This window comes from Lissotriton vulgaris, chromosome 7 (assembly GCF_964263255.1).
Source record: "Lissotriton vulgaris chromosome 7, aLisVul1.2, whole genome shotgun sequence".
Lineage (NCBI taxonomy): Eukaryota > Metazoa > Chordata > Amphibia > Caudata > Salamandridae > Lissotriton > Lissotriton vulgaris.
This window is the reverse complement of record NC_141695.1, coordinates 629,650,410-629,666,833: the sequence shown is the minus strand read 5'-3', so window position 1 is coordinate 629,666,833 and position 16,424 is coordinate 629,650,410. Positions and strand designations below refer to the sequence as shown.

At 44.7% G+C, this 16,424-nt stretch overlaps 1 protein-coding gene across 1 annotated transcript in view; it reads left to right on the top strand.

Annotated features, from left to right (window-relative positions):
- Positions 1 to 16,424, top strand: part of LOC147702167 (polycystin-1-like) — a 599,895-nt gene that overhangs the window by 372,141 nt on the left and 211,330 nt on the right. The window contains exons 27-28 of the mRNA XM_086930810.1: positions 2,824 to 3,019; positions 4,798 to 4,965. Coding sequence (XP_086786936.1) covers positions 2,824 to 3,019; positions 4,798 to 4,965 — 364 coding nt within the window. The remainder of the gene's footprint in view (positions 1 to 2,823; positions 3,020 to 4,797; positions 4,966 to 16,424) is intronic.

The following is a 16,424-nucleotide window of genomic DNA, read 5'->3' as shown; positions in this document are numbered from 1 at the left end:
TCTGCTAGTGGATGAGGAGAGGGTCTCTACTTCGTAATGCCACTCAACATAGGAACATGGAATGTGAAGGGTTTGAATTCCCTGCAGAAACGCCAGAAAGTTTGGAAGTATTTAATTGATCATCATCTGGATGTGGTGGGCCTTCAGGAGACTCATTTGGCGCGCAAGGACGAGACCCGCCTCAAACATAAGCATTTCCCCTTATTTATAGATCGTCCGCCCCCACGAAGCATAGGGGGGGTGGCCCTTCTCTTTCGCTCTGTCCTCCAATTCCAGCCCATGCGTGTGCGTAGCGATAAGGAGGGCCGCTGGCTAATGGTTAAGGGTCTGCTCTTTGTAATTCTGTATGCCCCGAATGCAGGCCAAAATAGCTACATTCAGGACCTGTTGCGGAGGGTGGAGGACTTTGTTGAGGGGGTCCTGTTTTTGATGGGGGACTTTAATTTGGTATGGCATAGGGAGTTGGATAGCTCTCATCATCAGAGGTCCGATACTGGTCTGTTCTCCACTGAGACGCAGCGGCTGATCGGTGACATGGGTCTGGTGGATGGGTGGCGTTCTCTCCATCCCCATTCTCGGGACTTTACCTTCTTCTCCCATGTCCATCACTCATATTCCCGCCTGGACCACATTTTTTTGAGTCAAGCCCTTAGGGGTGATGTCCGCGAAGCCAGAATATTCCAGCTCTCTGTTTCTGATCACAGCCTGCTCGTGCTCTGTCTACACTGGTCGGCGAGGGGTGACGGCCAACGCAAATGGTACTTCCCGGCCTCTCTTGTCCGGGACGAGCCCTCGTGTAAGGAGCTGCGTAAGGCCATCCGGGAGTTGTTGTGGCATCTTAAACAAGGGCTGAGGCGCAAAGAGGCCCAACGCAACGTGCAATGTGTATCTGTTCCGCTATTTCTGGCCTCGCAGAGCTACCCACCCCAATTTGGCTTTTGATTCTGTGGTCCCTCTACAACCATAGCCTGGGGATGTCTTATTGCTTCCTTGGACTGCCCTTCCGGGCTAGACTACGGTGGTTCTCTAGACTGCATACCTTCCTGCTTTTTGCCTCTATGATTGCCCCCTGCGTGGGAAGTTGTGCGGGAATGTCGCATATTTTCTGTTACCTTTAACAAAATAAAATAAAGATTTTACAAAACATAAGAATGACTGTGAAATGATATAAAGTTCCTGCCAAAAATAAATGTCCTGTATCTTTAGTTCAAAACTATACTCTTTCCGTGAAAACACTTCATTTCACTTTGTGCGTAGACACAATAACATTGAAAAAGAAATACAAGCATTTAGAAGAAAAACACAATTGTCCAGAGTTAAAATATTTTCTTTAATTCACAGTTACAGTAAAGCAGTGCATTGAAATTTCAACTTTGTAGGATCAGTGGTGTGTTCGCCTCAATGCTGACATAGTACGCCTCCTGGTTTCCTAGTGTCAAACACACCAAGGATACTGCACTCCTCTAACTTCTTATTGGCAAATATGAGGTGAAATTGACAGCATACGTACAATGTGTGATGTACCAATCGCCTGTTCAATGTATTTCATATTCTAGCACCTGATGTATGGAGTGATGGTGCCCCGCTTCTTTTCGATGCCACTGTGTGTGTCTAGTGCTGTTCACCTTTAAAGGACTGCACATTTCTTCTCCCAGGGATGCTTGTGCGACATGCAGATGTCGGCCTTAATCGTCTACTCGTGCTCAGTTCTCAGAGAAGTATTAGAGGAAAGCCACACGCTATATACCACAAGCCACTCACTATGTGCTTGGGCCTAATGTAGTAAGAGTTTAACTGCCATACAGCACAATACTAGTGCAGCCTTAGAAAAGACTATTAGTAGGGAGCATGAGATTGGCTGATCTGAAGAGCTGCATGGTTACTTGTTTCGGATATATACAGACTGTCTTTAACCAAACTGGGAAATCTTGTACCTCAACAGATGCATTAGTCCAAAATCTTGCATTCTCCATAAAACTGCATCACAGGGTAATCAGACGATTACAGAGAAGACTCATGCAAAGCAAAATCCTTCCGCATGACTCTGCTTAGGTTACGGAGGACTGTTCAAGTCGCACATCGCCAGATTGGAGTGACCACTCGCACAAATGCGACAATGGTCAGTGATACTTGCTCTTCCACCAACCTCAACTGACTCCCCACCAACTTATACTGGTCGCTCTTTGCGACCAGTATTTTGTAATAGATATTCATACATCTGGCCCCAAATACCTACTTATAGCACATTTAATCACATTATACTGGCACTTTTTACTTTGCACTGCTTGCCCTTAAACATTAGAATTGAGTTCAGAAGTTTCTCCACAGCTTTCAAGGCCCAGATGTATGATAAACATATTTAATTTGCTGACAAGTTCAAGATAACAGGAGGATCCTATGAGACTAGGTTTACAGCTGTTGACCATCTACAAGTCCTACCAATTATTTTGTATATTTGCTCTATGATTATGGAATTCTCTTCCATTGTATATGTCCCAGGCCTTTTGGGCTTTGCTGACTTATTTTTTAATAACTTTATCATGCTGAGAAACTTGAACCAAATAGTTTTTTTGCAATTTGACATGTTGCATGTTTCTTCCTTGTGCAAGTTAATTTCTTTATTACTCATATTTGTGACTTTGTATTTGTATAGGACATTGCCCTCAGGGTATACTTAATAAGTGTCTCTGGTAATCACGTTATATTTGTTTTCCTATTACTATCTACTTTATTCCAATATCTAAAACAAATAAAAGAAAATATGTCTGTACGAAGGTGCTTGCTTTGCAAATAACTGTCTCTTTTTCCTCTCTCTGGTTGCAGAGTCCAGGCTCCCGGCAGAGCCATTTGGTGCTCATCACATGTGCCGGGTTCTTCTTCATTTACCTGGTTTTGGTCCTCATTTCCCATAAACTGGATGACATTGATATCACTCGTGTAGGCATTATCCCTCTTTGCGGGCAGCCAGGGCGCTACAAGTACTGGGTCATGGTGAAGACCGGATGGAAGCGGGGCTCAGGTGGGTTGAGTCAGGATGTTTGCTACCTTCTGAGGGGTGCAAAAACAGTGTAACAGTGTATATTAATTTTCCCAGGCAAGTATGGCGTTCATTCATTGATAAATGGGTGTACAGACCTTATAAGCTGTAATAGTTTGATTACTCACTTATAGTTTATTCCTCCATGTCCAGTTGTTCCTTGTCAGCATCCTTACACAATAAGTTGAAGCCTCATTTTACAGACTACTAAACTTGCTTTTAACCCAAAGGCAATTATTAAAAAAAAAAAACATATTTTAAATGACCTACAGGATAGCTCCTTCTCCTCTTTCGGGTGTATTCCTGCTACATACAAGTCTCATAGATGTCAAGCAAACACTGCAGTTGTAAGGGGATTTGGGAGGAAAGGAATGCCAGGAGTTTTGACAAAGAAGACTTACATTCTGACAAACAAGGTTTTGCAGTAAGCAATTAGGCAATTACCAACTCTTCTGAGTCCTTATGTTGGTGGTTATACTGTGAGAATGTAATTAAAGAAAATGAGATTACAACAACAGAGCAGTGGGTCATGAACTAATACATGCAGACTTGCCAGAAAACCCACTGGAGTGGTGGTGAAGCTCTGTAGGATCACCAGAAAGAGTTAATGTGATGTGGCACAGCTCTGATGAAACACCAGGGATAGTTGGAATATGGTAGTGGAACCCTCACCAGCACAGTGGAGCGTTTGGGTATGATGGTGAAACTACAAGGAACAATAGAGTAGAGTTGATGTCATTTTGTGGAGCTCTGAAAGGCAAAGGGGGAACTTAAGGTTTGTTGGTTTAGCCCTAAAGAAACACATGGAGAGGTTTGGTGTAGTAGAGATTTTTGGTAGCACAGGGATATTCTGGGTCCACAGTGGGTTGTGCTGTAAGTGCCTTCGTGAGTTAGATGCTGTTGGTGAAGCACCATGGAAACACCAGGTGGTGGAGCTCTGAGGTAACACTTAGGGCAATTATGATCTGGTGGTGGAGCTCTGATGTAGCATGTGTATTCAGTAGAGGAGGTCTGTGGAAATGTAAGGGCAGATTGTGGTCTGGTGATGAAATAATGAAGCACCAGGGAACGTTGGTCTTTAGTTATGTTACTCTAGGAGACTTTAGGAAGAGCTAGATTCTAAGGGTGGATCTTTGAGGAGAGTTGTGATCTCTTGGCAGTTCTCTGACAATAAATCATGGAGGGCTGAGTTATGATGGTAGAGATGTGCAATTGTATAGAGTGGGAATGCCATAAAATTGTGTACACAGAGAGTCATATTTTAGACAAGGAACACTTCATAAGCTGTTTACCCTGAGGTATTGATGGTGTATTCACACAGGTTGTTAGAGATATTTACAGTGTATTTTACTTTGGTTGAGAGAGCCTCAGTCTCATATTATCACCTGCCTTAAAAATACAAAATCTCATCTTACTCAGACTGAACAATGATATTAAATACTATGCAAGGTCCATAGTAAGCCTTGATTTCCAGGATGAAATATCTTTATTACTTTATACTCCCAACTGCCTTTGAGATTTGCTACTCTTCATATGCTTTGTTCATAATATTCTCAGAACATTTCAAGCACTTTACTGAAATAACTCGGACGTGTAATATCCACCCAGATACGTCATCAGTGTCTCATTGTGCACCAGCTGTGATATTCTGAAGGTTTTCGAATCACATTTGAAACAACCTTAGTATTGTATTCCATGCATCCTGCGATTTTGAAAACTCTCTTCTTTACCTAACTGTGCTGCCCATTACTGTGTTGTAGGAACCACAGCGCACATAGGAATTAGTTTATACGGACTGAACAAAAGTGGCTCTCGACACCTGGACAAAGCCTGGGCATTCCAGAGAAACAGCCAAGATATCTTTCAAGTGGAGACTGATGCCAACCTAGGAGAGATCTGGAAAATTCGTATATGGCATGATAACACAGGTATGACTGAGCTGGTGACTGGAGCTCTATACATTTCTAATAGACTGTAACTGCATGTATATATCTGCCTGTGGTGTTTTTATACTTGAATAGGTGGATGTGAGCATTCTTTCCCATGGTCCATAGGTTCCATTTTAATTAGATAGGGCTAACAGTGTCATCAAAAAGGTCTAGAAAGAAGGACAGTAACAGTGTACAGAAAGGTCTAACAAAGGTCACAGAATATCATGCTGTTAGCCGAGTTGCAGTTATACAAGATGTAGCTGACTTTAGAAAGCAACAATAATCCAGTTGGGGGAAATGTACATGACTGTGTATAGTGCAGAGGGGACTGGGAATAGTCTGAAGCTACAGGAGATGCTTCTGATGGTGTTTGATGTTGGGGAGAGATGTATGGTTCTGGGAGTTATATCTGATGGTATATGGTCCAAGACAAGCTTTGGAAAATGTATACACATTATGAATCAATGTAAATGGTGGTGTCTGGAGTTGCAGGCGAAGACTATGGTGGTGTGTGTCATTTAAGTATGTGCATGTTTATGAGATTTGTCCTGTAGATCCTAGTGACATCAACAATGATGCTATTTGAGATGTTAACAGTGATGTAATCAAGCGTGACATTTAACATGTCATGAGTGATGCAATATGTGAGGTCATAAGCAATGCAAAGTGGGGGCGCAAGTTACAGTTAGCTAAGTAATTTATAACTGGTGAATTTCAGGTTCTTTGCGTTTTTAAACATCATTTTTTTAATTATTACAAAACCTAACTATGATGTCACTTTAACCCTTGTTTTCTTCAATTAAATGTATATGTATACACATACATCTATATTGTAGGAAGGGGGAGTCTCTAGTTGGCGCAGTGCAGCACTAGCGACAAGCAGGGACTCTCCTTTCCTCGTCAGGGCTGAGGGTTACCTTGAAGACAACCTCTGCTTACCCTCTAGGAAGTGTGGCTTAAGCAGTCTTAGGCTAATCTCTGGGGCACATAGGGTTAAACATTTGCAATATTACACCATCACAACCAACCCACCACACAATGACACCAAACTGTATTTGTAAAAATATATATTCTTTATATAAATTTCAAGCAGGCTTGTAAATACAGTTGTCAAACTTTCAATAGCGGTTCCAGTTTACTTAGTTTCAAGTTGCCACAGTTCTTTCTTAGCCATAAGCAATCTTTTGGGCCTTCTGCCCAGGTTCAGCAAGGTTCAGTGTCTTGTAGCGCCTCAATGCGCGTTCCGCTGTCTCCGCTCGCTTCAGAGAGGAGATCGGGCCCGGCCGGCCAAAGCTCACGCTTCCCGCGTGGGCCTCGAGGACCAGGAGCAGTGCGAGCCTCGGTTTCAGAGCCGGCTCGCGTTGGGGAGCAGATAGCGCGGTGCGAGCTCGGGTTGCAGGATGCTCGCACCGTGAGGACAAAAGCACAGTACCTTTCAAATTCTTGTGGAGCGGGCGGCTTCAAGGGGAGCTGTCCCACGTCGCGTTGCTTCTCCGGGGTCGATGCGCGCTGCGGCTCTCAGCCGGGCAGGTCACGGGTCACTCGGGGCGGCGGTGCTTGGTGGCGGCAGGGTCCTTCCTTTGACGTTCGCTCCGACCCTGGAGGCGGCGGCTGTGTGGTGACGGCAAGTGGCAGTACGGTCCCCAAGTGCGGGACGTACCCAGCCAAAGTGCCGGTTGCAGCTGTGCGCTCACAGCTGAGCTGTCGGGCAGGATGCCGACCAGAGGAGGTTTATCACAGGGCGGCTGTCCGTCTTTGCAGGTGGATTGACGGCACGAGGCACCGTCAATTCGGGCGCTTGGACCGGACGGGTCCTCCTTCACGTTGCTCTCGGGGCTCCCGGGGCTCCCGGGGCAGTCACGGTGCTCGGGCCAGCGGCGGCTGGGCCTCACGTTGCTCTTGCTGTTGCTTTGGGACCCCAGTCACGGTGCTTGGGGGGATCTCGATGCCCTGGATTACGGGGAGCGTGGCAGGGATGCCCAGCGCTCCCGGACTCCTCAGTCAGCGCTGCAGCGATAAGCAGCACACACAGTAGCTTTCTTCAGGGTGTAGCGCCCACTGTTCCTGGGGCGCTGGTCAGGGGGCAAGTTCAGCAGCAAGCCCTTGGAGATCTTTCAGCAGAGTTTGGCACAAAGTTCAATAAAAGCAAAAGTCTCTTGGTAGTCTTTTCTTTCCTCTCCTTCCGCAGCAAGGCACCAGACACAGGCCACTTGTGGTGGGTACTTCTGCTTCTGCATTCAGTGTGAGGGCAGGCATATCAGCCGCTCCCCAGGGGGGTGGAGCCGGCATTGTGAAGACAGGGGCAGCTTGAGCACTTTGTTGACAAGCTTCGGTCCTTCCTGGTCCAGGTGCAGGCTGAGTCATCAGTCGCTCCCCAGGAGGGTGGAGCCAGCATTGTGGAGGCAGAGCACAGCCTGATGCATCGTTCAGGGGAAACTCCCACCACCCACTAAGGTGTCATCCTGCCATTCACCACCTGTCGACACCCAGCCCTGTCACTCATACAACTCAGACAGTCAGATACACACAAGAGCAGAGGCGGGCTGAAATGGTTAGACAAGCAAATGCTAACTTTCTAAAAGTAGCATTTGCAAACCCAGGATATTAAAATAAACTTTACTAAAATAAGTATTTTATTATTCTGAGTTCAGCAATACTAAACATTAATTTCTACCATGTTCCCTGAGCCTGCTAGGATTATAGAGTGTAATAATTCCAGCAGCCCATTCTGGCCTAAGGGGAGCAGGTAGCCTTACAATAGTGAAAAACGAATTTGGTTGTAATTCACTACTAGGACATGCCACACACATCAAGGCTTGTCCTACCTTACACTTACAATGCACCCTGCCCTAGGGCCTACCATAGGGGTGACTAATATGAAGTTAAGGGAAGGTTTAGGGGCTGGCAAGTGTGTGCACCTGCCCAGCCAGCATGACAGTACCAGACTGCACGCAGGTTCTGCAATGGCAGACCCTAGACACATTTTAAGGCTGCTTCTGTGGGTGGCGCAACCAGCGCTGCAGGCCCACTAGCAGTATTGGCATTTACAAGCCCTGGCACTCCTGGTGCACTTTACTAGGGACTAACAGTAAATCCAATGAACCAATCATGGACATCAATCACATGTAAAGTTTTTAGAAGGGAGCACTTGCACTGCAGCACGGGTCGGCCGTGGCGCAGTGCTCTGAGTAGCGGAAAACCAGCAAAACATCGGAGGCACACCAGCAAAAAGTGGAAGGGAAACTCACGCCAAGGTGCCAGGTCTAACATATATATAGTAAAAAATATATATATAATATATACATATATATATTTATTGAAAAACCATAGGTTTCAGAAATGTTATTGCTAGGAATTAGCATTTGAAAAACCATAGAAATTCACTGAAAAAACCATAGGTTTTAGGGGTGTTATAGTTAGTTGGACATTTGACCCGTACAAAACCATTGAAATTCCCCGTTATAGTTAGTTGTACTAACTATAACTCGCGAGCCCGCAATTCACTGCTGATGATGTCACATATTATATCATTCATGACATGGCGCTGACTGGAGGTACCTGGTGGGCTAGTTGGATTGAAGAGGAATTAATTCCCCAACTTAAAACACGCCACAGGGGTTTCTTGTGCCTCGGTTCTAGCCTCTGAGGAAGAAAGATTAACTTTTGAAAACGCGTCAGGCAAGACATGGAAATGACTGTCTAAAGGTATCAGCAGCAGAGAGGACTTTTATACCCGCAATAAAGGCTTGCTGCCTAATGTGTGTGTGGAGTGCAGCTCATTTGCTTGGGCAACTTGGAGCGTAAATATATATATCTATCTATATATATATAGATAGATATATATATATTCCATAACCTCGTCACATCTCCAATCTCGTCAGAAAGAAGGAGCGCAGACCTCAAGTACGTGCTGCAATTGTTTATTTGTCTTTGCCTGCCATAACGCGTTTCAGCTGAACAAGCGGCCTTGATCATATACATATATTCACTGAAACCACTGGTTTCATTAACGTTATAGATAGTTGGACATTTCACTTGTACAAAACCAGAGAAATGTGGCCGTTATAGTTAGTTCAGCTAACTATAACTCGCGCCCCCGCAATGCACTCTGATGACATCACATATTACATCATTCATGACATGGTCAGTGACATCACTGATGACATCTCAAATATCATCACTAATGACATCATCCAGTGACTGTGTGTTACTGTAAAATATGTTTTGTATATATTTATATGCCAAGGTGTATTGAAGAATGAGTGGGTATATAAGTGTCTGAATGGATGATTTAGTATGTGCGTTACTGAATGTATAAGTGAGTGATTATACATGTTTACTAAGTGCATGGGTTACTGACTAAACTATGTAAATGTCTGTATCAGTCTGTCAGTTGTTGTGTAAGCTGTTGCATGGGTAGGTAGTAGCTACATGAGTGTCTATATGGGTTATTCATTGGTTGTCTGGGTATCTGTACGGGTGCCTGAGTGTGTGGGTGGGTGGGTGGGGGTGTGTGACTTTGTGCATAGATGTGTGAGTGGGTGAGTCACTGGGTGTATGGGTTCAAAAGTACATCTGTGAAGGGCTGTATGGGTGGGTGAGTGTATGTATGGGTGTATTGGTGAGTGTTTAGATGTCTCAGTGGTACATGTGTGAGTAACTACATATATGAAAGGCAGTATATGTGAGTGTTGGAGTATATACATGATTATATGTGAGAGTGAATGATAGTGAGAGTGGCTCTATGGATGAGTGTGTGCTTGTATTAGTTATGGTGTAAGAGTGTAAGTATGTGTTAGTATATGTTTGAATAGGTGAGGTGGTGTGTGTATAAATGTAGGGGTGAGTAAATGGGAGTGTGATTGATTATTTGCATGACTGACTAGGTGTGTGAGTAACTCTATGGATGAGTGGTGGTGTGTGAGTGTCTGTTTAGGTACATGAGTGCATATGATAGTGCTGTATTGATCGTTGACTGTATGTCTTTTTGTTGCTAGCGCCGGGACGCCCCTTGACTGGGGCAGCTGTCGCACTCTATAAATGCTCGAAATATAAATAAATAGAAATAGACTGTATGGGTGAATGAGTGTAATGTAATGTAATATGTTTCTGATATATCGCGGGCTACACTCCAGGGAGCAACTTTGCGCTTTTAGAAAAAGAACCTGAAGCCTGAAACTTGGGGGTCTGGTAGATTGGTACAGTTTAGATTAGGGATATACTTTGTATTTCGGATAGAGTATAGATCCAAGTTTTGAGGGTCTTTCTAAAGATGGATTCAGTGGGGATTAAGCGGAGGTGTGGTGGGAGCGTGTTCCAAGCTTTGGAGCCTAGAACTGCCAGGGCTTTCCCTCCTCTCGTTTTGAGTCTAAACTTGGGAATGGTGAGGAGGTTGGCAGCTTGGGATCTGAGACATCGTGAGGGGGTGTAGTGTTTGAACATACTCTGTATGTAGCTAGGTCTTTTCCCATTAAAGGCTCTGTAGGTGATCAGGAGAATTTTAAAGAGCACCCGTTTCATAATGGGCAGCCAGTGCAGGATGTTCAGTGCTGCTGTGGCTGATGTTCTCCTTTTCTATCCTAACACCAGTCTGGCTGCAGCGTGCTGCACCATTTGTAGTTTGTGGCAAATTTCTCTGTTGGTCCCTGCATAAAGGCTGTTGCAGTAGTCGATGCGGGAGGTTATAAGGGCTACTGCAACCATTTTCTTTGCTGAGAGGGAAATCAGATCGAAGAATTTTCTAAGCCCTTTTATAATGCCAAAGCAGGTCCCTGCTACGGCCACTGGTTGCTGTTTGAAACTGAGGGTGGGGTCGAATTTGATCCCTAGGTTTCGGACTGAGAGGGCGGTATTGGGGGGGGGGGGCAATGGCATCCTCTGGCCACCAGGATTCGGGATTGAATTGGTTTCCTTTACCAAAAGGTAAAATCTCAGTTTTACCTGAGTTACACTTAAGGTGGTTCATGTCCATCCATTTGAACGTAGCTTTAAGGCAGTTCTTGAGTTTCATTTCAGCTTCACCGGTATTGTCCTCCATGACCAGAATGAGCTGTGTATCATCAGCATAAGATATAGTATCTATGCCATAAGATGATATGAGGGCAATTAAGGGGGCCATGTATATATTAAAGACCGTGGGGCTCAAACAGGAGCCCTGGGGCACTCCTGATCCTAGTAGTTTTTCTTCTGATCTATATTGACCTAAGATGGCCACTTCTTGTCTATTTGCTAGGAAGCTTTTAAGCCAGTTCAGCACATTTCCGGCGATCTCTGCCGCGGCTAGACGGTTTATCAGGATGGTATGTGACACCGTAGCAAAAGCCGTGGACAGGTCCAGCAGAACTAGGACTGCTTTCTTACCCTGGTCTAATGCAGCTCGGAGAGTTTCAGATGTGAATATTAAAGCTGATTCGGTTGAGTGCTGAGCTCTAAAGCCTGCTTGATTTGGGTGCCAGATGTTATTGGCCTCCAAAAAAGCGATGAGCTGTTTGTTAACTGCCTTTTCAGTTAGTTTACAAAAGGTAGGGAGGAGGGAAATGGGGGGGAGGTTTGTGAGGATTGCAGGATCAGGCAGTGGCTTTTTTTGCAGGGGCTTTACTGCTGCGAGCTTCCATTCCTCAGGGACTGAGCCTAGGTTAAGTGATGAGTTAATGATATTATTGATAAATGGATTTACGATCTCTATCAATGTATGGAAGAAAGATGGAGGGCAGGGGTCAAAGGGAGATCCTGATTTGAGCTTTAGGATCTCAGTCTGGGATTCCTCTTGGCTAACAGAAAAAAAGGAGGACTGAGTGTTCATCTTTGTGTTGACACTGATTATCGGGTTCTCCTCCTGGGTTTGAGGTTGGGAAAAATCTTTGATAAGCGTTTGAATTTTTGTCTCAAAGAAGTCTGCTATGGTGTCACATAGACTTTGGGAGGGGGGGAATGTCCCGTTGCATGGATTTGGGGTTAATGAAAGTGTTCACGATGTTAAAAATTTCTTTCTACTTATTGTTGCTTTTAATGATAGCTTCTGTGTAGTATTCTCTTTTGGCTGCTTCAATCATCCGATGATAAAGGTGGCGGGCGGCTTTATAGTTGTCACGGTCTGAATCTATATAGTTAAGGCGCCACATCCGTTCGAGAACTCTAACCTTCCTCTGTTCTATTTTTAAGGTTGGAGAGAACCAGGTGGTAGAGGGTCTCTGTTTCCTACTGGGCCTTCGACTAGAAGTGACAGTTTTCTCCTGCGCCAAGTGTATTAATCCATTTTCTGAAGTACTGACTATCTTTGTCGGGCTCTCCCGTTGGAGGGGGTCTAGATGCTGCTGCTCTGGTCAGAAATTCTGGCTGTTTAGTCAGATCTTTCCAACAAAATTCCTCCTTGGGAGGACGCCGTTCCCTATCCACTGGGGTCCGTGTGTAGGCTGCCCCTGGGAGTTCAAAAGGGACAAAGTTGTGATCGTCCATGTTAATTCTAGTGGAGTTTTAACAATGAGTGTCTCTAGGTTGGAACATATACAATCTTATATTATCCAGATTGGATTATGCGAATGGCCTCTTCTGCGGACTTCCGGCCTATCTGATTCATCGTCTCCAAGTCATTCAAAATGCCGCGGTGCGGCTTTTGTTTAACATACCCAGAAGTTCCAGTGTCCGTCAACCTCTTAGAACCCTTCACTGGCTCCCAGTTGCTCAGAGGATTTTATTTAAAATCCTTGTTCTGGCATACCGAGCAGTCCATCAAACTGGTCCAGTTTATCTAAGGAAAAGATTCTCCCTTTATGTTCCTAATCGCCCTCCCAGGTCAACCAATCTTCACCAAATGAATGTACCAAAGTTTAAATACAGCAGGATCGGTGGCCAATCCATCTCTGTCAGAGCTGCGAGAGCTTGGAATACCCTTCCTCTCCATTTGAGAACAGCTTCATCCATCATGGTGTTCAGGAAGGGCCTAAAAACCCATCTCTTTAACATCACTGTTTAATGGCTGTTTCTCGACTCTGGATTCACTCCGATCTGTCTCCCCTCTCTCTCGCGCCAGGATACTATTGGTTTAGTAACAGAGCGCGCTACAAAAGCCTCTATAACAATAATAATAATAATAATAATAATAATAAGTATATGTCCTGCCTTGTGCGTGGCGGAGGTGGTAAATATTTTTAGGCCTAGGACATTCATTGTGTCTGTAAAACAGACTGTGGCTTGGTCTAAGGGGGAGTCTAGATGAATATTGGCATCACCCAGGATAGTAAAATTGGCTGATTTAAGGGCTAGACTATCCACGGCTTCTCCAATGCTTTCCGTGAAGCCTGTATGTGCCCCGGGTGGTCGATATATTAGTGCACCTGTGAAAGTGAAGGAGTTGTGTACCTTTAACGCGAAGCCTATACTTTCTGCCGCTTTGAGACCTCGGATAGTGAAAGGCTGGCAGTCTAGGGTGTCACGATGGACAATTGCAATGCCTCCACCCCTCTGAACAGGTCTATCCTCTCTGGAAATTAGGAATCCCGGGGGGAGGGAGTTTGTAACATCCGGGTTACTATTAGGTATCAGCCATGTTTCTGTCATGAAAAGGCAATCTAGCTCTTTTTCATCTATTAGGTCAAAAATATGTTGGGTGTGCTTACACATAGACCTAACATTGCTGAGTCCGCAGCATAGATTTCTTGTTTGTTTGGGTGCCGGGGTTTTTACAGGTCCATTTAGACCAAAATTCTTCCTGCAGAACCTGCAGCTCCAAGGTCCTGCCCAGTTTCCCATGATGTGTGGTTGTATGCAGGCATTTGGACCAGGATTTAGCCTTAGTAGCGTTTCCCTTGAATAATTTATAATTTTAACAGGGGGGGTGGCCCTGGGCTCTGTCGTGGCGCGGACGGGCGCCGACCGGCGTGCCATCGGCGTGCCCGCTGCGCGCGTCCGCTGCGCGTGCGCGTTCTAGAGTTCATTTTGTAGCCCTCAGGCCCGGGCAGCCCGGAAGACTAGCCCGCCAACCTGGCCTTCCCCAAGATGGCGCCCGCGTCAAAGAGTCCTGCATCAGTGTCAGCCCTAAATCGGCCGCCTGCGCTGTAGGACCCCCAGGGGGAGTAATGCACCAGGTGAGAGCAACACGGTAAAATTATTAACTATTTGCAGTTAGATCTCCACAAATAATATATGCAGTAAAATATATACACTTTTTAAAATTCGATCTCCACAAGTAGCCAAGCGCTGTTCTTGCAACAAAGTATTTACGCAGTCCCTGATTCCTGGCTTCTGCCTCAGGAATCTAATCTAAAAATTCTGGCGCTACAAGGGCTCTATATGTAGCCCCCAGGCCCGAACAGCCCGGAAGACTAGCCCGCCAACCTGGCCTTCCCCAAGATGGCGCCCGCATCAAAGAGTCCCGCGTCAGTGTCAGCCCTAAATCGGCCGCCTGCGCTGTAGGACCCCTAGGGGGAGTAATGCACCAGGTGAGAGCAACACAGTAAAATTATTAACTATTTGCAGTTAGATCTCCACAAATAATACATGCAGTAAAATATATACACTTTTTAAAATTCGATCTCCACAAGTAGCCAAGCGCTGTTCTTGCAACAAAGTATTTACGCAGTCCCTGATTCCCGGCTTCCGCCTCAGGAATCTATGAGTGTATGTGTGTAGACCTAGGAATAAGTGAGTGGGTATGTAGTAACTGATATTGGTGTGTCTATGGTTTCGAAAATGGTAGTCTATATTTTAGAGTAGGTGTATCAAAGGTTATATCAGGGTATGAGGAGGTGTATCAGATTTTCACGTGGATGATGTCATCAGTGATGTCACCAGTGATGTCATTTGACATGTCATCAGTGATGTTACTGACCATGTCATGAATGATGTAATATGTGACGTCATCAGCAGTGCATTGTGGGGGCGCGAGTTATAGTTAGCTGAACTAACTATAATGGACACATTTCTCTGGTTTTATACGAGTGAAATGTCCAACTAACTATAACGTCCCTGAAACCTGTGTTTTTTTCAGCGGATTTCTAGGTTTTTTTAACTGCTAATTTCTAGCTATAACACCCCAGAAACCTATGGTTTTTTCAGTGAATTCCAAAGTTTTTTTAAATGCTAATTTCTAACTGTAACGTCCCTGACACCTGTGGCTTTTTCAGTGAATTTCAAAGGTTTTTTAAATGCTAATTTCTAACTATGCCAACAGAGGTATGGCGTGCAGAAAGAGGAGGAAAGGCGCAGAAAGAAGCAAGAGAAATGCAGAAAGAGGCAACAGAAGTCCAGAAAGACCCAACAGAGGAGCAGAAAGAGTCCTTTTTGCAAAGCCATCCTGTGTCCCCAATGTTTTGCTGACGGGTACTGTGGTAACTGACTTTGACTAACCAGGCCTAGAGCCAGTAATATGCTAAAAGACACTTAGACTACAGTGAAAATATCTACATACACTAGGGAACACTATGCGTTGGGGTACCCCTGTGATTAGCAATTAATCAAAGGTTGGGGAGTAGGGTAGACGGTCCATTCATCACCCCAGTAGTAGCAGTATAGTTTATCAAAAGAAGAATGGACACTTGATACTACTTAACCATTGGTTAAGATGGAACACTCTCATAAACGCGGTGTTAATAGTGCGGTGTATGTCTTTCTTCCGCCCCTCACACGCGTTATGGCATTTATCATCGAGTGAACCAACAACGTGCTATATGCCAAGCCTCAACCCGAGGCAACCTCTGGCGCTAGTAGCAGTGTCCAGAGATAAGGGAAGGGGGATGTAGGGCACCCAGAAAAAATGATAAAAAGCATATACTGCACCAAAGGGTATTTTAATAAAAGGTGGAGTATCGCTATTAAAAGTGGTTGCGGTATAGTTTGAGGTCGAGTTAATGGATCTCTTTATACCTTTTTAAAACATAGCGTCAACATGTTTCTGCTCCATGTCGCCCAGCCGGGTCTACGGAGCATTCGTCAGGACAAATACAGAACACAAAAACAAATACTGAGAATAGGAAATGATTACTAACACCATTTGTGTAGTAATGTTATATACTGAATTTTCGCTTTTTCGACAATTTTCTGAAAAAAGGAGGGGGAAAAAATTCTATATTAGGAATTACTTCTTAAGGGTGCATATATAGCATTCATGTGATCTCTCAACATTTGTGGAGGATTACTTTATGTGAGTAAAGAAACAAGTAGAACTGGTATAGTGCTCTGGGGAAATACGTGGTGTTTATGGCTTCTTAGGAGGATTTACTTTTAGTTACTGTTGGTGGTCTAAAGTTTAAAAAGGCTGGCAGTGCTGTTAAATGAGGGCTTCCTCAGTCAGATACGTGTAGGACAGCCTGGCTTGTTTAACGTGAATTTTTACGGTGAATTTTTACGGTGAGGGTCGTGATCTTAACAAAGTTAAGTACGTACATAGTACCATGGCGGTAATCTTACCTATTATGCTGATAGTATTCAGCTTCAGTCAGGCGGCAATGGGACTCTCTGGT